At 47.6% G+C, this 26,330-nt stretch overlaps 1 protein-coding gene across 1 annotated transcript in view; it reads right to left on the bottom strand.

Moving 5' to 3' along the window:
* Positions 1-2,851: 2,851 nt before the first annotated feature.
* Positions 2,852-26,330, bottom strand: part of CNNM2 (cyclin and CBS domain divalent metal cation transport mediator 2) — a 128,033-nt gene continuing 104,554 nt past the window's right edge. The window contains exons 3-8 of the mRNA XM_074875192.1: positions 25,320-25,457; positions 23,064-23,233; positions 19,878-19,971; positions 17,369-17,434; positions 13,386-13,570; positions 2,852-11,181 (exon numbers count right to left, since the gene is read on the bottom strand). Coding sequence (XP_074731293.1) covers positions 10,972-11,181; positions 13,386-13,570; positions 17,369-17,434; positions 19,878-19,971; positions 23,064-23,233; positions 25,320-25,457 — 863 coding nt within the window. The 3' untranslated portion in view covers positions 2,852-10,971. The remainder of the gene's footprint in view (positions 11,182-13,385; positions 13,571-17,368; positions 17,435-19,877; positions 19,972-23,063; positions 23,234-25,319; positions 25,458-26,330) is intronic.

Below are 26,330 nucleotides of genomic sequence, written 5' to 3'. Positions count from 1 at the left end.
CAGGGAAGGGCAGTGCTGGCACAGCAATGGCACAGGCTGGCCAGGTCAAGGTCTGTGTGTACCCTGTGCCCCGCTGAGATGGGGACAGCCCTGGCGACAGCACTCCACTGTGCTCAGCCCCTGCCCATGAACACACCCCTCGTGTCGACCCAACCAGACCAGCTGAGGCCCCGCCCTCAGAGCTACCGCAGAAGGATATTCAGTACCCAGGGCCCAAAGGTGCCAAACAGGAAAGCAGTACTAAATGGCTGCAGATAGTGGCCAACAATCAACAACGGACACTTCAGGGATTGTTAAAAACCCCAAACCCAGCACCGGGTCCCTGACCCCTTGATTTCTGGGATCTGGAGAGCAGCTAACATGTACCCACCGCAAGGTCGGCTGCAGGAAGGGTTTGCGGGAGCTGTTCCCGAGCCCTTCCACTAAAGGCCACGCTGGGCTTTGCTATGTTTAAACCACATTTCTCCAAGTATAGCCACTTGAATTTTTTAAGCTTTAGCTCAGCAGCTGGGAAGGGCGTGTGGCTGCGGGAAGGGAGGTCTGGGGAGCTCTGTGCATTCCTCCTTCTTAACCGGTCGCCACAAATAACTCACTCCCAGCCCAGGGCTATTTCTGACTGTGATGGGGAGAAGAGTCTTCAAGGCTGGAGCAATGGAAAGTATTTGACCCTCACTTGATGGTGGGAAAGCAGCAGGCAGAGCCTGACAGACACACAGGGACTGCTCGCTGCCCTACATTGTGCCACCCTGCCCATCCTGCGCTGGCTCCACAACCGTGTTGCAGTAAGAAACCACCAAGCAAGAGCCAGGGGGAAGCCTCATGCCCCAGCTGGCACAGGAGACATGGCCACAGCCCAGTTTGCTAGCCCACACCTCTGGTGGTACCTGTGTCTCCAACCGGCTCTGCAGAGCCCACAGGAAAAGCCAGTGTGAGCCGCAGCTGCTGCAAGGCACCTGCTGCTCTCCCCGCAGCCTGTCCCTCTCTCCCAAGGGATGGGAACCCTGTTGCCCACCAGCAGCCATCTCTCTTGCTGCGAAAGCCCAGAGGGAGCAAGGTGAGCACTGGGGACAGGCCTCACCCCCTGCCCTGAGCTCTCACTGAACCCATTTCTGATTTATTCTGCTTTCTCCAACACCACATGCCCACTCTCACTGCTCCACAGAGACAGAGGGGGCTCGCAGTGGTTACACTGAGCAAACTCTACCAAGGACAAGAGCCCGAGGCTCACTGCCCTTAGCCAAAGCCCTGCAGACATTTTGTGTTGGGTGCTGCCAGCAAGTTCTTCTGAATCTCAGAATTGTCTAGGTTGGAAAAGACCTTGAAGATCATCCAGTCCAACCATCAACCCAACATTAACAGTTCCCAACTATACCATATCCCTCAGCGCTATGTCGACCCGACTCTTAAACACCTCCAGGGATGGGGACTCCACCACCTCCTTGGGCAGCCCATTCCAACGCCCAACAACCCATTCTGGAAAGAAATGCTTCCTAATATCTAGGAATAGATCAAAGTAACTATGGATGCTCCCAGCTCCTCTTCCTTTATACCATCTCTTCTCTCAGCAGAGGCCTAACCCTGATGCAAAGCCCTGTGCCCATCCCTGAGCAGCAGCTATTGCAACCTTGGCACCTGAAGCCCTGGCCGCCTGCGGCGTGCATTGACAAGGCAATTTGGTAGGTGCAGAGCCACCAGCCCACCCTGGCCCTGCACAAGGGTGCTCACCTCCAGCAGAAGGGCCCGCTGGGCTGCAGAGTGTGCGACAGGAGAGCAGGGCTGGTGCAAGGGCTGGCCGGGCACTCAGAGCGATGCAGGAGCAGCGTGGGGGGGCAGATGGTCTACCAGGCCTTAACAACCTGTAGGTACAAAAGGTGACCTTGAGTGCGACTCACACTGTATGTGAGCACTGACCTTTAGTGCTGGGGTCCCATCCCTGCTGCCGCCTGCAGCCTGGGTGCTGCTGGATCCCCAGGGACACAGAGCCCTGGGTGCAGCTGTCTTCGCTTCAGGGCTGCTCCCACCCTGCTGCCACAGTGCAGCCTGCACCTGGGCAGCCAACACCCAACCCGCCTCCCTTGCACCCTCCCTTCCAGGAGCCCTGGGCTCTCCTGCCCTGTTCCTCCTTCCCGCTGCTCCTCACTGTCAGAGCCAGACCTTAAGTCTGCCTTCACATTAATTCCACTTCCATCCTGCTGGCAGCATCCCACCCTCCTCCACCCGGTGCCAGGGAAGGGAAGCAGGAGTCCTTGCAGGACCTGCCACTCTCCCTGGTCCTGCTGATAATCAGGGAGCGAGGTCCAGCAGCATGGGGCCACCCTGCAGCACAGAACAGGCTTCACTGGGTGCAGCAAATCCTTCCACGAAGCTTGAGCAGATGTTGCCCAACTCACTAACCCAGGGGTTGGCAGCTCAAGAGCTGAGCAAGGAAGAAAGCCCAGTGCAGGGAGAGCAGCTGGGTGAAACGGCTGCAAGGAGGATGGGGGTTGAGGGGCAGCAAAAGCAGGGAATGGCCACATGGGAGGGCTGTATCTGGCACACAGGAAATGGTTGGCCATTCCTCTGCCGATGTGGAGTTGGAGCTGGGCAGGGGACAAAGCAAGGGCTCACTCTCCTGCTCAGAAAAACATCTCTGTCACTGCAGGCTCTGCACAACGCTGCTGCCAAAGCCCTGACACCAGGGGAGCAGGAGCAGCACTGAACACAGGGGGATGGACAGACTTGCTCCACCAGCGACTCCCATCCAAGGGAGCCGCTGTCACCATTAGCCTCATCCTTTGCTGGCGACCCCCAGTCATGCACCAGCTGCCAGCACCACGCACTACAGATGGACAGACAAGACAAACATGATATATGGAAAGCAGTTTGTAAATAAGGGGTTTTTATTAGTGGAAGATAAAGGCCCTCACCCTTGAGGGAACTTCAGAAAGAGGAAGTCAGCTGCTTGCCGTTGCCACCAGCTTCCCAGCTCCTGGTCAGCAAAACCACCGGCACAGCCCTCCCTGGCTCAAGGACTTACAGGCCCAGACCCACCAAAGTGAAGAGCAAGACCTGGCTCTAAGGAGAACAGGATCTGGCCTCTCCGTGGTTCTTGACAGCTGAAGTGGAGGTTAGAGACTGCTGATGTGCCAATAGCAGAGATCTGGGTCCAGGATCACCGACATCAGCCCCACCACCCGCATGCCAAAATCTGTCCCTTGGAAATGAGGGGGGAGCATGGAGGAGGGAAAAATGCATAAACTGGAATGTTCAACAGAAAAAAAAAATCATCATTTATCTAAAAAGAATAGAAATAAACAAAATGCTTTTAAACAAAATCACAAAATATACAAATAAATCTGGTACAAAATAAATAGGAAAGACTGGAAATCTACAACAAAATTGGAATAATTATAAAATTCATTCATATGACAATTGGTATATGAAACGTATACACTTCATTCAGGATTTCAGTTGTGCTTATTCAGGTTTATGTACACACATGGAAATACTGTAGTCAGAATACTACAACTCTGGAAACCCGAAGTCATGTACAATATGATACAATTCGCAAAGACCATGTACGATGGCAAATACGACACAGGGAAGAGCCGGCTGGAGTGGCTGAGCGGGTTCAGGTAGCCACAAAAACGCACTGCGGAGGGAGAGCCGCCACGCTTCTGAGCCGGGGGGGGACCGAGGCCGGGCCAGCAGCTGCCAGGAGGAGGCTCGGGGCAGCCAGGAAAGACCCAACTACAGGAGAAAGGTTTGGTAGGAGACCTCCGGCTGCCGAGCACCAGCCGCTCATGGCTTCCAGGAATGCTTCTCAAGTATTTGGGTTTTCAGATTCAATGTGTTTGGCATCTGGGCACCTGCCCCGTGATTCAGGTATCGAGGTTGGCTCTGCAGCTCTACGTGCTGGAGGAAGCACACGCCAAGAGCTCTGAGGTCCCTCAGCAGGGCCTGACCATGAACCGCTCGTAAGCCACCCTTGTGCTCGGGAGAACACGGATCAAACGGGACCGGAGCACTGGTGCTGGGGTCCTGGTGGGTCCCCACTCTCCAAATTTCACACGGTCTGAGAGAAAGTCCCTTGAGCTGGATCTCCTACCCTTAGTGTGAGGAATGAAGACAGGACAGCCACAACATCGCCCGTTCCTGACTGCTGCACCTCCTCCTCTCTGTCCTGAACACTCAACAAACCGCAGCGAGAAGGGCAGAGAGCAGCAGCCGCAGAAAGCCACACTGCTGAATCCAAGCCAGCACGATGCAAAAGGACAGAGCACGTACCCTGGGTAGAAAGCCACTGGCCAAACCAGCCCAGCCCAGCCTGCTGGGACCTGAGACTTTAAAGCATGGATGATGCTAGAGCTAATCTGGGTCCAGCCAGTCTGTCACTTCTGTGAACAGAGGAGCTCACCGGGAGTTCCCTCAGCTCTCCCACCTTGATCTTTGGGCAAATCCAGAAGGCATGCGTTCAGTATTGGCACTTCCAACTAAAGGCCTATGATCCAAGGCTACTCATCTGACATCTACAAGTTTCTCACTTGAATTTGGCAGGATTTGGTACAACAGCGATGCCCAGAGGTTTAAAAAAAACCCACCTCCTTTTATAAAGCTCTGCAGTCTCCAAACAGCTGAAATGGGATGACAGACTGCTCCACCAAGCACTAAATGCTGGGACAAGCCCTTCCTCCCCAACAAATCCTGCTGTCAACCAACTGCCACACTGCTTCCAAGAGGAGAAGACAACAGAGACATCAAACCCACCTCTGGACATTCGGAGCCGCCTGCAGCCTTTGCACGTTTCAGACGCCTGTTCGGCCTATGACAGCTGACAAACCTCAAGCCCGGCTCTGTGACAGGCAGCTTCTGTTGAGAGCGGCCAATTCTCTCCTGCCAGGGGGAGGACTGAACACCAAGCACTTTGTTAGCCAGGAATCTGTGCTGGAGGGGCAAGAGCCGCCAGGACACCATCCTCTGCAGAATCCCAGTGATGGGCCCTGCTCAGAGAAAAACAAGGCCTGAAGGAGCAACCTCAGGAGAGTACAGAAAGATATTTTTCAGCTGGAGACAGAAGACCCGCAGCTTTGAGTACCGTATTTCCAAGGTGCAGAAGCACTATAGAGCCTGACCTCAGGATACTGAGAACAACAAGATGTCACTTTGACTGAGTTCAGTGCTACCAATCTGTGAAACACTTCCCTCCACCACCTGTACCGTGCCACGGCCTGAAAGCAGCTTTCCAGCACCCCCTTCCCATTCCTTCAGCTCAGGGAAGGGTGCTGGGATAACCTGGCATTCCAGACTTTCTCCGAGGGAATGCTCTGGCCTCCCCAGGTTCATTGTCCAGCTTCTAACAGAACAAATATGCACAACCAGACTGAAAAGCTCAACTGTACCGCCTTGGACCTGCAGCAACAGCATCCTCTTGCCTGGACACAGCCTCAAGGATGCAGCCATGAAACTAACCACAGAGGAACGCAACCCGGTGTGAAGCCAGGCTCCAGGACAAGAGCAAGACACCGAGCGGGATTGCCCAGGGGACTCTGTGGGAAGCCCCGGATGTCCCCGCATCCCCTGTGCTGCTGATGCATGGAGTGAGGCCAGTATCACCACAGAGATCACACCAACAAGAGACCTGCAACTGATGGACCAAGTATAACAACAGAGCAGGGATGAGGGTGGCTTCCCAGCCCAGCCTGTAGCATAGAGCTTGTTCTCTCTGCTGGTCAAGTCAGGATGAAGGCTGCTATCTCCTCCATGCTATGAAAAGATACCCAGCTTTCGATCGTGTCAGTTAAGCTCACCATTTCACTGTTGGGCCAAACCAACCCTCAGTATCCAAGGACCAGGTACTTCTTTGGGTCTATTTAGAGCCCCAGTGTAGAGCCAGGCAGCGGGGCAGGCAGCCAGCCCGGGTCCGTACCACACTGAGCCTCTCGGCACACGCCAGCTTCGCACACGGCAGCGCCCAGTACGAACGCAGGAACCCCTCAACGCTGGTCGGACACCTTTGGGATGAAGCCTCAAGTTAGCATCACGAGAGGAACTCTCTGCAGTATCCTTCCCCACCCCCCAGCACCAGTTTTCTACTGGTAATCCAGACACTGGATAACTTGACAACTGGTACACAGGTACTAGTTTTAAAACCACAGACATGTGTATTAGATATCATATAAAATATGGTACATCTTTCACGTGGGAATGATTTCTATAGATAGTGTATTTCAGCACAAGGAAGATGCATGTTCCAAGGGGTCCTGGAGAATGCGGCTGTGTTCTCCATCATGTAGGATACTTACACAGGATGCTCGTGAGGAGACAGCGCTGCTCTTTGCCATCCACACCCCCACGCCCCTCGGCTGAGCATTGCAGAGATCACAGGAAGCACCACTGCTGCCCAAGCAGCCCCTCGCACAAAGCTACCTCTTTGGTTTTCTTTGAGCTGATTTGAGCCAGAGCCTGACACCATCAGTGCCAAAATCTCATTCTCATCTGAGCTGGGCCCTGAACGCTGAGAAGCAGCAACAGGTGATGTCCACGGGCCATCATGGGCAACTAGCCCTGCTCCCCCTGAGCTTTCTCCAGGTCTGAGGTGAGTGCAAAGGGCCATATCCTGAGACTCCTACTCTTGCTAGCTCCACCTGCACAAAAAGGCACTTAAAGAAAAGAAGAAAGAAACAAAAAAAATAACCCTGTGGTGAGAAAAAGGAGAGTAAGTCCAGGAGGAGAGAGGAGGAACAGAACAGCAAGCACAATGTGAATGAGTGGCTGAGCCCTCTTCCAGCGGGGCCCAAGAACTGCAAGCCTTGCGCAGCCAGCTCCGGCTCCAGCTGCCCTGCACAGGTCTCAGCATCATCCCATCCCTGCTCAGTCCAGAGCAGGAGTGTGCGCAGGGGCAAAGAGAGCGTGAGAGGGAACTACACACGACTACAGATTTGGAGCAGAAGTGGAGAGCGGTGGAAAGACCTGCCCCATGGAGCTCGCTCTGCCGGTGCAACTGGATGGGGGAAGCACCTTGTCCTGCCAGGCCAGCCTCGGGGCCCCTGCTCCCCGGCCAGCCCGCACACCCGGCCAGCGTCCCTCGTCCCTCTGCGGGACACCCTGTCCTGAGCTCCTCCGGGGCAGCAGCCTCCAGCTGCATGGGGATTTCAGGGAGTGGACAAGCTGGGAATAAAACAACAAGCGCTTTGTAAACTCTGGAGGGTCTGAGCTTGGGGTCTACAGAGAGGCCGAGGTTGGTTTGCTGAGCCCACCCTAAGCCTCTCTCCACTCAGAACTAGCGTGCTTCATATGATCTCCACGTCACCAGAGTCAGTCTCGTTTGGAGAAAGATTCTCATTGGAAAGCAAGAACATTCCTTCACTCTTTACAAAGATTTGGCAATACACAGAATTAAAAAAAAAAAAAAAAAAAATCATAGTTACACAGATTCAGGTTCATTTCATTTAAAGGAAATTCAACCAACAGGAGTGTAAAAGTTATAATTCACAGTTGTGCATTTAAGATATTAGTGTTGAAAACCTCACTTCAAAGAACTCTTGTGCAAAATTGTATTGACAGTAGAAACCATGGCTAGATGCCCTCCCAGCCTCCCCTGGCCAACACGCCATTGTCCACCCCTCTGCCTGCTCCCAGAGGCAGACGGACAAGGGGAACAAAGGCGGCAGTAGGAGCTGACATGGGAAGATGCAGTATCCTTTCTACAAGTCAAAGCCTTGCCGAGGTCTGAGGTCAAGTCCAACGATTCCCAAAGCCACCAGCTGGTGCCCTGCGCCGCGGCGAGGACTGGCAGCCCTGCCACGTGTCCTTACAGCGCTGCGGCACGGCATCCGGCACCTGAGCCCACCCGAACGCAGGCAGCAGCCAGCGAGGCAGAGCAATCAGAGCTGCTCTGGCAGGACACCCCCTGCAAGGGCACAGACTCAGACGCCACGGCATCTCCACTGCAGTCGGGAGAGCCAAGCCCCGGCGCCAGCAAATGCCGACGGGAGATTCAGAAGTGATCCTGAGCTGGGCGCCGGGCTCCTCTGCTAGCGATGGTTCCCACCACGAGGGCTGGGAACCCCTTGCATTTGTTAAACAGTAAAACTGTAAATATCCTGAGAACAGGGAGACTGGATTTTTTTCCCCTCCAGAGAGAGGACCATGCTTTGTTCTTCAAGCTAATTAGTAGTAGCAGCTCCTAACCCCTCCGGGTCAGGTACATATTTTCCATATGAAACACATCTATAATCAACTATTTTTATGGAAATTATTTCACTTTCCATTATTGGATCTGTACAAATGATGAAAAACAGTCATGCAAAAAATTGCCTGCAAATTTTGGAACAGTGCAGCATGGGCAGAAGCAGGAGGTATTTGCTTTGGGATCACATGGCTTTGGTTGGAAAAACTGGTGCTTTTTTTTTTTCCTTTTTTTTTTTTTTTTTAAAAGGGAAACAGACACTGAAACAAATCCATAACCTGCTATAAGAAGCAGAAGTCAGATCCAGCGAGCAAACTCGTCCCAGAGAGAGAGCTGCCTTGACTTGAGCCTTCCCTCCTTCGGCAGGTTTGACAAAACGGATACTGCATCTCAAGTTCACCACTGTGTCAAACACGTCCGACAAACTTTTACATTCAGCAACGCTAGATAAAAACTGGCGAGGTGAGTCCCTCGCCGAGGACAAACTTTGTAACGTCTCGACATTTTGCTCTGTGAGAAAGGTGCAATATTGGCAGCTCTCCGGTAGCAAGCGGGGCTTAGGTCAGCCCATGCCGGCTGAGTCGTGTGCTCTCGGCGTTGGTGGGCTAATGCACATCAGAGTGAGGATGTAGACTAAGGAAACGCTTTTAGATGGGCCTCAAAAAAAGTTAATAAAAAGCTACATGTGAGAGTAAGGTTTTGGGGGCCCTGTTTCCTCCCCACTGGGTGCACAAGTGAGATACTGTGCAATTTCTATGCCCCCTTGTGGGGACTTCATCCTCGTGGGTGGCTCCAAGGAAGAAGTGCACCTTTCCCATCGGGGAGGGCAGCAAAAATCAGGGCCGCTTTCTGAAGCTGAAAGAGAGAGGACGAGAGACACATGCAGACCCAATCAGCTCTGACACCACACAGTCTTAATTTCCTGCGGGGAGATCCTGCAGCAAAATATTGCACCTTTCCAGCCACCATTTGCAAAGACGGACCGCGGGAACTTGCGGCAAGTGCCTTCCCCAGCCCGCGAGCAGGAGAGGCAGGGCGGCAGGCCTGCAGGCACAGAGAGCTCTGGCAGTTGCATTTGGGGCTGGGGGCTTCTCTGAGGGTCAGATGAGATTATCCGGGTGTAAAGAAAGGAAGGGAAATGCTACATAGCCAGGGGCCACGGAAGGGTCTCGAAACAGAGAAACCACAATGCCCGATTTATTAATCACTCCAGATATTGAGGGCAACGTTCACATTTTGTTTGAGACAGCAGTGGAAGGGGAGAGGATCAGGGTGGATGACTTTTTTTTTCATCTGAGGACTTAGACTCCATCTGTGGGAGTGGGGAATGTGTGATGCACAACTGCCACGGGGTGCCTCTTGCTTGCACCCAGACTGCATTCAGGTTTTTGGGGTGGAGGAATTGGTTTCTGCTGCCTAATGCAGGGTGCCCTGCACTAGTGGGAGCTGGGTGGGAAGCTCTCTGCTCTGCTACCATGGCAATTCCTAAAATGGCTGTTAAAAGGGGCAAGAGAGAAGGAAATGCACTAAATCCACTCAAAGGAAGGAATGTGGCTGGGTACAGCCTGGAAATGAACCTCTCCAAATCCCTGAAGTGCAATACACTCGCGTCTGAAAAGTTTTGTCAGTTCTTGAAGAGGAGAGGATGGTCCTGACTCTTCAGCAGAGCCCATCCTTGCACTGGCAGAGGTTTACTGTCACTGGGAGGATCTACTTTGGGCGTGACTGTAGCAGCATCTTTTGTGTTAATACTAGAAATTGAAACGGGGATGGGAACTGATGTTCTCTGTTATTTAGCAAAGACTGCACATCTGCCCTGGCCAAGGTAACGGTGTGCAGACCGCTACAGCACACGAGTGCTTAAAAGCTTGTCATTTTTGGATGAGCACATTACTTCACCATGCAATTGTCAGGAACATCAGTGAAAAATCACCCAGTTACTTCACCACGGAAAATTACGCCCAGCTTTCATTTCACGAGACTGCAGTTTTGTGAATTAACTCCTTCCCCCCAGTATCATCTTCAACATGCGCAGAGTTTTTGGAGGTTACAAAACTGTAAGTGTAACAACGCTTTTTCCTGTTTTACAAAAAAACCTTCTGAAATTTGAGAGATCATTAAATACGAAAGTAACCACTCCTTCCCTGAAACTTAAGTGGAAGAATGTAATAATACTCATCCCTTGGCCCTCCAGGTGGCTGAAACCAGAAGTTCCTTGAAGCTTGCTCATTCTTAGGACACAAATAACATACAAGTACCAGTTACTAACTTCTTCAACAGGGCAACAAAAAGGACCAGAGAGGGGTGAAAAGAGGCCTAAGGACATTGAAGCCAATTCACAAAACCACAACAGAGCCCATTTGAGGTTCGTGAGGGACAGAAACAATTTAAAACTCTGCAAAATACTTTTTAAAAACATGATCTCTCTTGAAAAAATAACTGGAGGAGCTTTTAAACTTCTCCATATGTGTTTGAGGAGGAAAAACCCAACAAGGATCAAAAATACAGATAAAAAATAAACATGATTCTACTTTGCAAGAAGTATTTTCATCATTCTCAAGGGTGGCTCACCATTCCCAAAGTACACTTGGGGCTTTAGTCTCTCTTGCTCTTTGCTCCTTTTTTCCTGTTTCTTCCTCTTCTGCTCCCAGAACGGACGCAAAAGTCTTTGGTCTCAGAACACTGGATGCAGCACAGTGTTGCAAGCACATACTAACGGTGTTCACACTCGGGGAGGAGGCAGGAAGGAGCGAGGGCTGGTCCTGCTGAGGAGATGGGATGGGTGGGTTGTGGGAAGTCAGCTCCTAGATGGCTCCTTCACTGTGCATACTGTGGTTGGGCTTGTTGTGAGTCACACAGTTCTGTTCGTTCAGCAGGTTTGCTGTCTCATCTGGCAAACCATCATGCAGCTCCGTAAGAGTCAGTTCGATTTTAGTGTTTTCACTGTCCAAGGACTGAGGTGTTTTGTCCATCCGGGATGCCATCAGGGCATTTTGGTACTGCTGTCTTGAGATCTGCTCCAAGAACAGAGGAAGAAACAAAAACAGCCAATCACCCTTTGGTGTCTCCCATGGGACACACTAAGACAACAAAGTGCCCTCCCTTTCCAGACGATCACACTTCAACCCGTGTACCTGTTTCTATAAAACATCCCTGCACTTTGCAAGCCTAGAGCATCCCAACTCAACACCACAGCATGGTGACGTTTCCAGACAGAGTGGAAGCACAGAGCTGTGCAATCACCATGCTGTTCAAAGGCAGGGATTTATTCCAATGCAGAGATTTTTAAATCAGATCTCCATTTCCTTCTAATCATGCACATTTTTAAGGCAAGAACCAGAGTTCAGTGAAGTTTTTCTCCCAACTTCAGTGAGCTCCTGGTGAGGCTCTAAGAGTCCCTGTAGAGCTGGAGGGTACAAGCATTACTGCTCTTGTCTAGGCCAGCAAACACAGCAGAAGCTACAGCCTTATTCTGATACCTAAGGACATTTGATTTTAGAAAAGACTGGGATCTCCATAGAGATGAGTCCAAATTAGCAACCCATGAAGTCCTCCACTGGTTTCTGCAACAGCTGGCTGCACTCAGCCGAACAGCCACGACAGGAGCTGGCCTAGAGCACAGAGTGTTACTGCCCACAATGTCCCAGAGGCAGGGAAGCCTATAGCCCCACACATCTGCATATGGTGGTAGAGAGGAGAATTCCTCCCAGAGCCACAAGGAACCAGCCCCGTAAACTCCCCTGGGTCAGCCTTCTCAGCCAGGACAGGCAGCAGGATGCACATGCACTGGCAGCCCCGTGTGCTACAACAGCAGTGGGTTATGTCAGCAGGCAGGAAAGTGGAAGATGTGAAACAAGACTTTTAGAAAACTAAGTTTCAGCAGCAGCACAAGAGAAGGACTGGAAATGGAGCGAGTCAGATGGATCAGGTCACAACTCCAAAAGCAAAATCCAAATGTGCATGAGCAGGTCACTACCCTGGTTTACAAGGTATTAATAAATGCCCATGTGGCACAGTGTACTCTGTCCATTGTGTACTGGCACACTGAGTACTCTGTCCCATGTATAAAGCAGAGTTATGCAAAAAGAGGTGTGCAAGACTGATTGCAGAGATGCCAGACAGTTTAGCATTCATTAGCCTCAGTATGAACACAGTGAGAGTTGGAAGGACTCCACATAAACCAGCATAAGACGAGCAGCTGCTCTGTACAGCAGATTAACTATTGAAATCTGTAGTGAGAATCACCTGCCCAGTGATAATATTTACTGATGTAAACCTTGAAGGCTTGAACCATCAACCAGTACACTTGCATCTGTCAAGTTCTGAATGCAAGACTGTACTCTCCTTTTATAATCTGGCTACTGAATAATCCATTTAGCATTCTAGTATTTCTACTCTATTCCACCTTCTTAATATTGAATTAACTTTGACAGAAGTTGAGTTCACAAATCATTTGAGTTGCATACAAAGAAACTGTGAACGTGCACTCAATTTAAGAAAAGCATTAAGGTCAACTTCTGGCCATGGGATGTCAGCTTCCCTGGACTCCCAGCTGGGCTGGAATTGCTGCCAGCATTAGCTGTTCCTCAGCTCAGCTAGATTTCCTATCCCACAGGACTCGCACACATTTCAGCGTGGGATGCACCATGCTGAGGGACAGAGCTGTATTCATGCAGCAACTCACTGGTAGTATGAGACATGAGCCTAACATGTGAAGTTAAGATAAAGAGAAATGTCCAAGACTTCTCCAAGCAGAAGAAGGATGACAAGTCGGAAAGTAAGATCAAGAACCCCAAACTGAAACCAAAATTAAAAGTGAATAAAAACTGCAACGAACAGAAAATGTCTCATCCTTTAGAAAAGGACACTGTCTGATAAGGAAGGGTCTCCATTTCGGATGGCTCCAAAGGCTTCACAAGGATATGTCTTTCATGACTAAAAGCAGAGAGAGGTTATTTTCTATAAACTTTCCTTGAGGGACCTGAAATCCAGAAACTTATGTGACCGATCTACTTACGAGCCTAAATGAGAGGAACAGTGAAGACAAATCAATGGACAGCAGATATTGGGGAAAAGTAATTTAAAGTGATTTTTAAACAGCTGCTTTCATAATCCTATTTCCTCACAGAGCAATCTAGAGGGACCTCCCTTCCCCAGACTTTCCATACTACCAGCCAAGCCCAGCTTTCCAGTGGGGTTTTTCCAGCTTTTTTCCTACCTTGACAAACTGAATGTCTGTGAGTGCTTTCACTGAGTAGTCCGGAACATACACTTGGAGGAAAGATGCGTTCAGCTGGTTGTTGCTGCTCCCTAACGTTGGTGTCACTGCATCGATGCGATCACTTCGGTTTAAAGAGTCTGAGTGATTCAAGCCGCAGGGCCGAGGTGGAGACTTGTTTTCAGCTGAGAAATGGGCAAGAGCGAGAGACTTCTTAAACCAAGTAAAAACATTTAAAGTCACCAGTTTCCAAGGGACATAAATTGTGATGTAGCACAGAAGAACTGCAAATACTTAATTCACTCATAACTACACATGCAGCTAAACAACCAAGTTACCCTGAAAGAGTAGATTTTGAGTCCAGAGCTGTTAGCTGACATCACTGAGTCTGCCCTAAACAAACCTGATTTTGTTTATGCTGCAGTGGACACGCCCTGTGCACAGTTGGTCACAGTGCTTCAGTGATGAGCGGTAACCACCAGAGAAAGGTAACTTCCCAAGGCTGCCTTACAGGAGCTCTTGATAGTCAGACCATGCTTAATAGATTTTTTTTTTTTTCTTAATGATTTATAATTGTAACTCCATACCAGACCTTTCACCCACAGTCAGCCCCAGCTAACTCTTAACCCCTTTCATTCCACCTCATACCTATATATGCCTTGTTCCCAGAGTTAGAGCAGACATTTTCAAAATTGTAAGAAAGCCCTCAGAGGACCAGAGTGCAGTCCAAGTGATGTTTACTTCAATGTTTCCTCTAGTACCTCCCAGTGCTTGAAGGGGCAAAAACTCAATGAAGGAGAGCAAGCTCCATGTGGTACATGTCAGCCAGCAAAACAGGGAAACAGTCCATGCTAGAGAGAAAAATCTGTGTTCAGGAAAGGAGTAAACTAGAGACATCATTTTCCATCGCTGGCCTTTAAGCACTGCAGGGTTTCACTTGAAAACTTCACAGCTGTTCCCGGCGAGTGTGATTGGGCACAGTTTATCTCAAGTAAACGTGCTTTCAGGAAGCCACAGACATTTTGCATCCCTAGCTTCCATCCACACAGTGACCCATAAGACAGGAGGGCAGAAATGCATCTTAAGAGATCCCAAGCCCTCCTGCAGATGGGCTTCTCCCTGGGCACACACACAGTATATACTGATCAAAGAACTTGTCTTTGGGACTGGTGAAGTTTTCGATCTTAGTTCAGCCAAATTTCATTCAGCCAGACCAAAGTGAAACTTGATGTAAACTATACTACTCACCACATGAACCTCATTCTCAGCTGAAAAATCATTTTCATATAATCTTAAGATACAAAGCCTCTTCGAGCAAATCAGCAATGCTATCCTTGCAGGCTTTTCAAATCATTTTTTGAAGACTTTTCTACATATAAACTTATTTCTAAAAAAAAAAAAAGCTCCCTAAAATTCAAGCCTACCTCTGCCACTTAATCACTACAAATATAATCTCTCCTTGCTCAAATGACACAGCCCATTCTACATCTCTGCATTCAGCCTTTCCTAAACCTAACACTTTAGATGCTTCTAGATGCATAGCAGAATTGCCCCGTTTTTTATTTCCCACTTAAAATCCCTCTGATGTTGTTTTCCCCTCAATTTTAGAAAAGGGAACAGAAAAACACAGGTTCTGACAACTTGATAATTTTTCTGCCATTTCTGCAATATGGAATTAGTGCAGGTCCCTATGGCAACACCAAGTACAGGCTTAGGGGGAAGCACTCAGAGCCCTGCAAGGTTTTCCTCCATACCAACTTGCCATCCTGACAGCCACCGCAGGCTGCAATAACTGCTGCCAGGAGCCAAACCTCTATCTGCACACAGGACTTGACGCCGTAATTCCCACTGGAGAACAAGGAACTGTAAAGGCTGAGTGAATTTGTCCTGTCTTTCCCACCTGTATACACAAAATATGGCTGTGTGTGACAAGAACTGCATCACTGCCGCTCGGGATGATGGTTTCCATCTGGAACAGCTTTACACTCGTGTGACTTGTATCTGCCCTTTCTATTTACCAGGGGTGTTATAGTACGTTACCAATACAAAACAAAGAAGGACAGAAAGCAACATGACAAAGCATATATTAAAAAAAAAAAAGAAAAAAGAAAAAAGAAAAAAAGAAAAAAAGGGGACAGGTGAAACAAAAGGACAGAACAAAAAAAGTGCGATTACGAAAAATGTGAGAGAAAGTACATCACTTCTGGACCACATACAAGTCAGGGAGGGAGAAAAGGAGTTAATGAAGAAGGAAGGATACAGAAAGGGTAGATGACAGAAGAATACCAGGCAGGTCCATGTTTGCAGAACAGTGCCCTGTCAGCCCCTAGCAACCAGCCCAGATCTGGACAGATCTTTTCTACCCAGGTTTTCCCATACTCCTCACCTTCCTATAGAGGGGATAAAGACCACAAACCACAACACAAACATCAGTACAACTGTATTATGAATTTGGGGTTAAACAACAGGATCCTTTTCAGAAGGACCCAGCAGAAGGTCCGAGTTTCATCGAAACTGGTACCCCATTGTCATACGGACCAGGCTTACCACATCAGTTCGTTTCAAAGGAGATTCTTCCCATTGTTATTTTCCATTATTGATTTTTTTTAAGTTGAGGAAAAAGCTATGAAAATATGCTTGGCATTTATATTGGAAACAACTTGCATGTGCAAAGTGTACACTTATTTGTAGCAAGGAAAAGAAACAAAAAAGAAGACCTGGCAGAACAAAAGAACCAAGCTAAAAAAGATAATCAAAGCTGCCGAGCTTAAAAGAAAGCCATCAGGTACTTTAATTAAAGAAAGATTAAATTTCTTGCCCTTCTTTGAAGTTTAGCAGCAGGACACTTTAACAGGGCAGGAAAAAAATCCCCTGCAGGGCAACAACCTGTAGTTTGTTTGGAATGTGCATGAGACTAATTTAAGGACTGATGGTGAAATACATTTTCAAAAGTGAAAAAAAAAAGAGGGGGAAAATAGAGGAAAGCAGATGGTGAAACTTTATGAAATGCATGATATGTATTAATGTTTAGGAGACATTTCACTTAAATATGCATATCATTATCTTGTTTGCTTTTAGGTCTAGGGAAAGACATTTCATCTTCAAAAGAAAACTTCAAAAGGAAGAAATATGTTCACTGTGGCCCAAACTATTTTAGGACTCTGCTCTTCCTACAGACTTTCTTGATGGGTTTCCATTTTTCTCAACTACTCTGTGCCTGCAGCGTCTGCAAAGCTCAGTTCTTGACTCTTCCCAATTTCCAACCACTCAACTACGTCTCAGAGCTCTTTTTGGCCCAATTTGTTCCTTCCTTGGTCTCTGTTCTCCAAAGGGATTTCTGTGTCAATCAACTTGATTATTCAGCAAGGAAAGGTCTTAAGCAAAATGGGAACCAGAAAACCCCACAGGAGGTCCCACAACCTTCTTGCAAATTCCATTACAAATCCATCCACTTAGCAAACCACTGTGCTGGTCCACGTCACTGACCTCACTGACAGAAAGCTCAAAGCTTTTGAGGAACTGAAATGGCCAGACTGTCTACAAATCATAGGATTTACCCGTATAAGAATATAAGAATTTTTCATTAAAGAAGCTTTCCTTTTATGGCAGTTCAGCAACAGACATTGGCTTCTGCCAAATGCATTTTCTTCAGAATTTTTTAAGCCTCAGCTTGGGGGAGAATACCTTCTTTTAGAAAAATCTCTCCTCCTAATTTTCGACCAGCATACATATGAGAAACAAGAACAAGCACACATTACTAAATACATTTTCTTCAACGGGTTTTAGTTCTTCCCATTTTGAGGACTGTCATGTTGCTAGCAGTTATCATAAACGAAAGTTCAGGATACCTACCTGCGAGGCATAACTCTGTGCTGGACTTCTCCCTAACGAGCAAAGGGGTCAGATAAATACAGACTGCAGCTGATTTTTTATGGCATCAGGGCAGTCACAAGAATGGTGAAAATAGAAGCATGCGGATTTACCTGGAGAACCTGCTGCTAACAACTCTGTTCTGCTGACAACAAAGGTACGAGACAGGGACAAGGGAACTAGAAGAGGGAGAGAAAAAGGATGAGATCACGACCAGAAAGGCGTCAGCTATCCACACTTGACAGGGGAAGGAACCAGTTCACACCGAAGAACTAAAACCAAAAGTGCAAATCAACTGTGAAAAAGTAAAGGGTTAAAACAAAAGCAAAACCAAAAAAGACAATTAAACAATTTTAGGAATAAACCCAAAAACAAGCCTAAGGAATTACAGTGAAATGAACAATTTTCACTTGCTAATTTGAATGGTTATCCAGCACAGAACAGTCCATCAAGGTACACTCAGTTTTAAAACAGTTCAAAAGGAGCAGTGGTGCCCACTCTAGCCTGGAAAGCAAAGAGTTAAAACAAGCCAGAAAGCTTTCACAGGTGCTGTTCCTTATGGGAGTCAGACAAAAATAGAAATAAAACCAAAAGACACAAAGACACTTCAAGTTTTCAGTAAAACGTCAAGCAACGTTGTGATTCTCCAACCTCATCTCTGTCAGGATGAGTACGGTACTGCTCATCATTACTGCAAATCCCTCCCCAGCTCTAGTCAAAGGAAAAAGTTTCACCCCTTTGTTGGGTTTTTTGGGGGGATTGGGTTTTGGGGTTTTTTTAATGCTTTAGTCTCCTTTCTGACTTCATATTCCAGGTGTGGGGAGCAGGCACATTAAGTCTAATTAGGACACACAGAAGCGCAGGAGTTTTCTCTTATTTTTCAATGACTTATACTTTCACTAAGCTTTCCTGTCTACACAGAGGAACAGGAGTTTGTTTTTATGAGCTCATCCTAACAGAAATCTCTGGATGCTGCAAGACATCATAAAACAAATGCTCTAAAACCTGGAGGGAAAGCCAGCAAAATGAGGGGTTTGCTACTGGTAAAAGCCAACCAGTTGAAGGTAAACAAACACAAGGTTGGCCAAGATTAATTTAAAGTAGTGCATATGCTTAAGTTTGGCATGACAAAATCCAAGATGGATTTCAGGGCACGTGAAGAGGAGATCATTTGACCTCACCGGACTTGGGGCAACTGGCATGGTTGTGGGAAGTGTTAGCAACACAAAAAAACCCACCACATGAAAACATTCAGACTGAACAATGCTGGCAAAACAGAGATGCCCCAAGTGATTTCCAAGCGTAGGTCTGGTAGGAGAAGCGACCATGCCTAACTCAGCTCCGTGCCTGGCCCATACTGCAAAAACTGAGCTGTGAAGCTGAGGGTATGATGCAGCTGTACACACGTGTCACGATTCCTCGTGAACACTGCTGCTATTGCTCAGATAAAATCCACCCAGTGCTCTGCACACTTTCAAATGTGTCAAGCCTCAAAAGGTATAAGCTAGACTGATCAAATTAAAGTGCACATAATTAAAGAAGAATTAGTCCTGCCTGTAAAAGTGAGCTCACCTCACCAAGAGAACTGCTGTTGTCTGTACAGTTTAATAAAGTTATACTCGTAACTTACAAAGTCATTTTCATTCTAATGCTGTATATATATACACATAGGTACACATAGGTAAAGGGAGTGCTTCATGAGTGTACAATTAAAAAGAGCTGCCTCTCAAGTGGAACACAAACCCTGCTGCGACAGGAGGACCCGATTTCAGTGTGATAAACGTCTCTCCCCTGAAGCTGAGCAAGCAGCTTTGGGTCAGCAGACGGCCAACGCCAGCACCAGCACCCCAGCTCTCTCCCCAGCGGGTCTGTGGATTCTCAGTCGACATCAAGATCTTAGTGGTGACACCTCTGGCACCAAAATACATCACCAAATTCTGAAATACAGCACTGAAGCCTACTCTTGGTGGATTATAAGACAATCCCCCAACCTGTGCCTGCGATGTGGTGGCTTGTGCTACCGCTTGCATGCCGGGAATTGGCTGACACCTTTGGTGGGAACTGGCTGACACCTCGCCCTCAGACACCAGCTCCCCCCAATGCCGATTTCTTGGTTATGCTGCCACACACGCTGACAGGAGCGATTGCTTTTCTTACATCGCTGCCCTCCTTTTCCTCAAGACAGCTTTAGAAACAAGACTGGCAAAGTGAACCATCCCCAAACTAACCGGGCGTTTGTACTTTGCACCACTAGATGTCCCTCTGCCACTAATTATTTATTCCCCTTAATTCAATCCCTGTTGCCCCGCCTTCAGCAAAACTACAAAGCTGTCCTCCAGTACCAAACACATCACTCGATAAGGCCAACACTTGCCATCCTCCGGGAGCTGGCAAACCTCTGCCAGCCGTTGAGTTTCGGAGTCAGTGCCAGTGTCGCCACCGGCCCGGGTCCCTCCCAGGGATGCTGTGCCAGGCAGGTAGTTGTGCTGGCGAAAAGGTACCATTTACATCAGCCCCATGGACGCTGCAGGGGGATGCTCTGCACAGCCTCGTCCCCACACTCTCAGGACAGGCAGGCTTGTGCAGGAGTGCATTCCAGAAGCAGAAGGTAAGAGGACATACCTGGCGATGCTGTGAGGGCCATCACCCCATAGTAGGAAAAAGCACCAGCTTCAAACTTCATGCCCTCTTTCCCAGCCTCCACTTCCACTTTCCCCTGTTAAGGAAAAGGAGAGAGAGCTGCAATTAAAAGGGACCATAGGTCTTGAGGCACAAGACCAGACTTGAGCCCTGAAAGCTAGTTTTGCCTGACATTCCTAAGCAGCGTCATGGTCCCTGCAGTTTATAACGGTGCCTGAACAGGGACAGGCCCTGGAGGGCAATGCTCTTGTGCCCTGAGCTATCCTGGTCTTTGGTGCCCTGCAGCCACTGTAAGTCCCTGCAGAGGAACGGGATCACCACAGTGCTTCAGGGTGGTACTATTGCCCTGGTCCAAGTGCTGCCAGGCTGCTTTTACCTCAATGCAGAGTGAAAAAATACTCCCCCAGCATCCCAACAAGCTTATATGTAGCAGTCATCTGCGGCCTTGAGACTAACCTAGACATTTTGGGCCACAGCTCATGTTCACACGAAGAGCCCCCTCTAACACAAACATAGGAAAGGGAGATGGGAGACAACACATGAGGAGGCTGTCTGCCTTCACTGATGAGATTCCCACAGAAACAAGGCCCTTATTCCTGAAGAAGCAGTCTTGAGGCTACTTTGCTTGTCTTGCTTTCTAGCAGTTTTACATATTCCAGCACCCTTAACTTAAGATCCTGCTCTTTCGTAGGGTCTTGCCTAGAAGGACCCTCAGTGCTTCCCAAGCTGTACAAAAACACACTACCACACAAGTGCACTTGTTTCTGATGTCGGCTGAACCAAACGTTTAACATCACGTTCTACAAAGGACTCCAGAACAGAACCCACCATAATGAACACAGCTGTAAAAATCCCCATTACTCCGGTATACAAGTAACCAAAAATAACTGGCTTCTTAGTGGGGCCTGGTTTTCACGACCATCCATCCTTACTGGTACCGCACTGAGAGTTACAGCACACCACTGCAGACAGAAGAAATCTCATGCAGCTTTCAGGCTGAACTACACAAAGGTTGAGATTTCAGGCAGACAACATAATTACCTGCAATGCTTTCCCTCTGGCTAGGCTGGGAAGGGCAGACAGACTGCCCATCCCATGTGTACTAAGCAGACTGAACATCAGCTGGACACAATCAGGTCAAAATTAGTCCAAAAGGCAGATTTTATTTCTATGTGTTTATTTCATTAAGTACCATTTAAAATAAATAATCATGCCTTTCACTTTACGGTACCATACTGGGGCAGAAAAACATGAAGATGAACTCGACCTACATGAGCCCAGATACCAAGACAGTTTGTCTAACTGTCCCAGATGAGAAAACCCACAAAATCTATCGCGCAGGAAGAGAGTCCCTAGCTCACAAATCCATTTTCCTGCTATCACAAGCAACAACTTCATATAATCCCTTTTAAAACCAATTTCACTCCACAAGTAGCTTATTTGTTCATTATAAGCCTTCCAAAAGGTACGATTTCATCACCAAGATAAAGACTGGTTATAAACAGAGCTCTCAACCTACTTACTGCTGGCAGTTATTCACCAGACAAGACCAGGTTTCACATACAGTCCGTCTGGAGTTAGTAGCTAAATACAAACTAGTAATTAGCAGTAGGAGTTGAGTTTCAGTCCCAAGACCTTGCTCTATCAGCACATGCAGCACCTCCAGGCTTCCCAATGGTGGCCCTATGAGGACCAGGCATGCCTGGCATGGTCATAGCGGCTGAAAAGCCATAAAGAATTTCCCATGCATGCTATTAGATGTGTTCTGCCCTGTTTAAATGCATGCACATGTGGTTTCTCGTTTTCCACTGTTTAATGTTCTAACAATGACAAAAACAAATCTCAAACTGCTACAGAAGAACTTCCCATTAGCTAAGAGAAAAGCGGTTGCAAACAGGTGACATTCCAGCTAAAACCGAGATTAAGTTGGTAAACTTAATGCACAGAATATACATTTAATTGTGTTCTGGCATGCGTTTACTCTGAAGGTATTCTTGGCCTCTTGATGTGAGAGAATAAGTCCAAGTCCATTTAAGTAACAAAAGCAGAGTATTTATCCCCTCTTGATCCTTGCAGAACCAACCTTGTTACCATTTTTATAGTACATACCTACTGCAAGACTCACTTTTCCAAATGCATTAAAGAGCTAGCACATTGTGTTTGCTAAATATTTATTGATTGAAGAATAGCTCAGAAAGAACTGATTGTTCTTTTGTATTGCCCATGTCCTCCATTTACATCTTTGCAGCATTACCTCATTCGGGAGCATTATCTTGCCTCTGGAATACTTCAGATTGCAACAATTCAGCACACAAGAAAGAGCAGTTAAACTGCTACCAGTGGCTCCTCAAACCCGTGAAAAAAATGCACCTGCTCAGCAAAATCTCTCTTACAGGACTGCTTCTGCTCAAATGGTGCTAGAGGGACGCTAAGTTTCTGTGCAAAGCCATTAAAGTGTTCCTGTCAAGTAACAAAACCTGGGAGATAACAGCACTGGAAGCAATCCTGTACAGAACAAGCAGAAAACAGTCCTTCCGCACCACTTAGGGCTCCAATCTGAAAACCACCCAAGTGCGGCGATGTTGGGGTAGGGTGAGTGCCTGGATGACAGGGTGCCCAGGAACGGCAGGAACTGGGGCAGGAGGTGGCAGCAGTTGAGTAGATGGTGCAGTGATCCCACCAAAACCTGCACTTCTCACAACACCAAAGGTACAGATTTCAAAATTGCACAGAAAAATGTCATTTCTCTAAACTGTCAAACTCCCCACACCTCCTTTTGCAAAAGGAAAAAATGTATTAGAGAAAGCATCCTGGCCAAACTCCTATGACATGCCATTTTTTGCACGCCTATTTTCCAAGCAATGCCAGTTGTACACAGGGACTCCTTTGCATTGTCTATCCTAGTGATATGTAAAGCTTAAGTAACTTTTAACAGATGACTGGAAGGGGGAAGTGCTGTCTACCCTTCACAACTGGTTTAACTGAGGCTGAAAGCAGCTGAGTGAGCTCTTCAAGGTTGGCAAGGTCATAAAGGAGACAGGAACAGTGCCCAGGAGCCATAGCTCCATTCCCATGTTTGAAAGAAGACAAACAACTGGAAGGGGTATAGAGAGGGATATGTCAGGAGATGAAGGATTTTGCACATATCTACATAATCACATATCTGACCTGTAAAATGAGAACAAAGTAGTCGACGGGCTTGTTTCGCTGGTAGAGGTAGTGTTCTGGGGCTTTCTTGTTCTTCTCATCGTATTTCAGCTCCTGGATGACGTTGGGATGTTTTAGCAGCCTGAGAAGGATCTTCTCTGACATCTGGGATGGACCAAATGCTTCTACTTCTATAACACAAAATACAGCTTGGCATTACACTTCATATGCCTGGCAAGAAGTGAGCAGTACTCGTTAATAAGCATTTGCCTATAAAAGACACACAGATGCAGAGAGATCCATTATGGAATTGCAGGCTTCTTGTCTTTTGAGACTGTTAGATTTGTAAGGGGGGAAAAAAAACCAGGAACACCCCAACTTTCATTACTGAAATATTTTTCAAAACAACCAAAACCCATGTCTTCATCTGAAAGGGAAAAGAAAAAGGCAGTCTTGCCCTCTTGAGAGTTCAGTGTCACAGCTGTATAGGCTCATTGGAGAGTTGTATAAATGGAAGAGCAATTGGGGCACTGAGAACCTTTGTTTTTCCTTCCTCAAAAGGTATTAAAGTTACTGCATTTATTGCACTTTTTTTTTAAAAAAAAAATATAAAAATCACTGGGGCCTAGAAAGTTGCTCTAGATAGATGCTCTACATAAATCAGTGACACAATTGGGGCTGCCACAGTTCATATGGGAAGAGTTACTCAAAGTGAGAGACAGTGCAGGTCAGTTCAAACCACGTGGGATTAATGCCTGACACACAGAACACATCCCCTATACACTTGCTCTTCAGTGTTTCCCAAGAGTCCTTGTGTGGGAGAGTTAAGCCAGGGATGTCGAGATTTACACATGCAAATTGATAAGCTTTCCTAACACCTCATTTCAGAACAGGACCATTAATGACCCAGTACTTTTCATCTGCTAAAGATACTATTCTCAATTGAGAACAGAGAAACCAAACCTGTAGCTTTCATCTTATTTAGCAGTGGCTTCACAGACAGACCTGGATTTAAGCTACATAATCCTTTCATCCACAGAACAAGTAGAGAAGCAGCACTGTAAGACTATGTTTGTTGAGCAGGTGTTAAGGGAACTCCATCAAGTCTTGTACCACTACATGAACAACGCCTTGCTTGCTGTTAAATCCGCGTCTTCCTGTTGAACTGCTTCCTTTCACCAAGGACATGCTCACATGCACGTGAGCCGTAGAAGTCCAAGCCTTTTAAGGACTTACTGCCCCTCAGCTGAGATGTGATAACCGATCATGTACATGTTTCTCTCAAGTCACAGAGGCAAAACAAAGCATGAAGGCGGACTAGGAGCATTTAGGCAGGCAGTTACTGCATCTTAGAGGAGGGGAAGTACTAATTTCCAACTGGAGCTGGCAAACTTGAGATAAAACAACTTTATCATTTTCAACCCATGAATATTATGTTGAACATAGCAGTGAAAGACGCCCATCTGAAAGGCCTGCATGTGAGAAGTCTTTATATGTCAAAGAGAGACAGCATGAGCAATAGGAAGGTATGTTTTCCACAAGCTCTCCTGTTAACAGGAGTCTCATCTCTGAGGTGAAGGGACCAACTTTACGATGAAAGGCAATATCAGCTGCAAGACACCATTCAAGGCCCTGGCCTCTCTGCCAGACTGCCCACCCAAGGGCTAAAACATCAAGGTGTTCTGGGATGGAGACAACTGTCCTCTGAAACCTGAAGTCATCAACGGAGGTCACACAAGCCAGCCAGAAATCCATTTTTAAAAGTACAGTTCAACCGCCTGTGCAGTCTGCATTAAATGTGTCGGGAGAGTTTTTCACTTGGAGTCAAAAAGTCTCATGGAACAGGTTTAGACCTTCCTGCAAAAAGTCCAGCATCTCTTTCTGGAGAAGGCGCCAGAGTGCAATTACAGTCAGCTGGCCAGTGGTATCGAGTCCTCTTTGGTTTGTTCCCTGAGCTCTTCCTAATGGGGTGTACTTGCTAGTCGTTAATCTGACGGACTCTAGACATGCAGTGCGGCACTTGGCATTCATCCTTACCTTTCAGACCAATTTAAAGTTACTGGTCCACCCCTGGTAAATGTCTCAGAGGGTTCATGCCGACACTGAACACAGGAGAGGAGAGAATTTAAAAAGAAAAACACAACAGTGGCATTATTTGTCACCCCACAATCCAGCCTCCCTTCCCGCCTGCACTGTTCCACCCACCTCACCTGCCTTTGCTGACAAACTGCCTCCGAGGCTCTGGCACAATCGCAAAAAAAGATAACCCGCACTTGCCTGTTGCCAGGAACCGGTGCATTGCCAGGAGGAGCTGCGGTGATATTTTAACCTTCATCTCGCTGTCTGTCTGCTTGAAGGCAGAGAAGTCCTGCTTCCTGTCCCGATGAGCTACTTTCTTTTTCGTCTTGTTATCAGCTGGGGAAGGGAGGGTGGGAAAAGAAAGGAAGGAAGCGATTTCTGTTAGAACGGGGTCCAACACGAACCGCGCTGGATGGAGTCAGCCAGGATGGCCACCCAGAGCACAGGGTGAAGACAGACCCCTCTGCAGTACCTGCGAAGCCCTGCTCATCAGCACGCAGCACAAGCCAGAAACAACGAGTGAGCTGTGCTGTGGGCTCATCCAGCCGTGAGCCCCTGTCCTGCAGAGCCAGGCACCCATGGGCTCTGTCAGTTCTCTCTCACTTCAATGAGGGGGAAGTCTCTGCTTGCAAACATCTAATTGCAGAGCAGCCCTGCATATTACAAATAAGATGCCTGCTCATTTCTAGGTGGGGAGGAGTCCTGCTCGGTGTAACTAATGATCAAAAGGTGTTGCTCTACAGGAGTATCTGCAATAGCTGCTTTTTTGTACACATTCATTCAAAAATTCCCAGCAAATACATACACAAATATACAAGGACTTATTTCTTATGTTGTACCACAGCTTCACTGACTCTTTACAGCTCTGGCAAAATCCGCATGCCTTTGGCCCAAGTAACTCTCAATGTCTAGCATATACAGTTTCTTTCGTCCTGTCCAAACTTCAGCAAAGGCTGGCAAGGTGTACAGCCTGAAAGTGGGAATCTCTGGCTGCTTTACAGGCACTGAAGCCAGAATGAAGTACACAGTAGCTTCAGGAGTTCAGATACGGGAATTTGTCTGCTAGTGATCCTGGACTCCTGTCCTTTATTCAGCTAAATACTTGTCACTTGGTTTGTCTGTGTCTTAAAACAGGCCCTGTGGTGGGGAATCCCCATTTGTGAAAGACAACATGAAAGATGGAGTTGCAGAGGCACAAACCACCCAATA

Source organism: Strix uralensis, chromosome 7, assembly GCF_047716275.1.
Source record: "Strix uralensis isolate ZFMK-TIS-50842 chromosome 7, bStrUra1, whole genome shotgun sequence".
NCBI classification, from domain to species: Eukaryota; Metazoa; Chordata; class Aves; order Strigiformes; family Strigidae; genus Strix; species Strix uralensis.
This window is presented reverse-complemented; position numbering and strand designations above follow the sequence as displayed.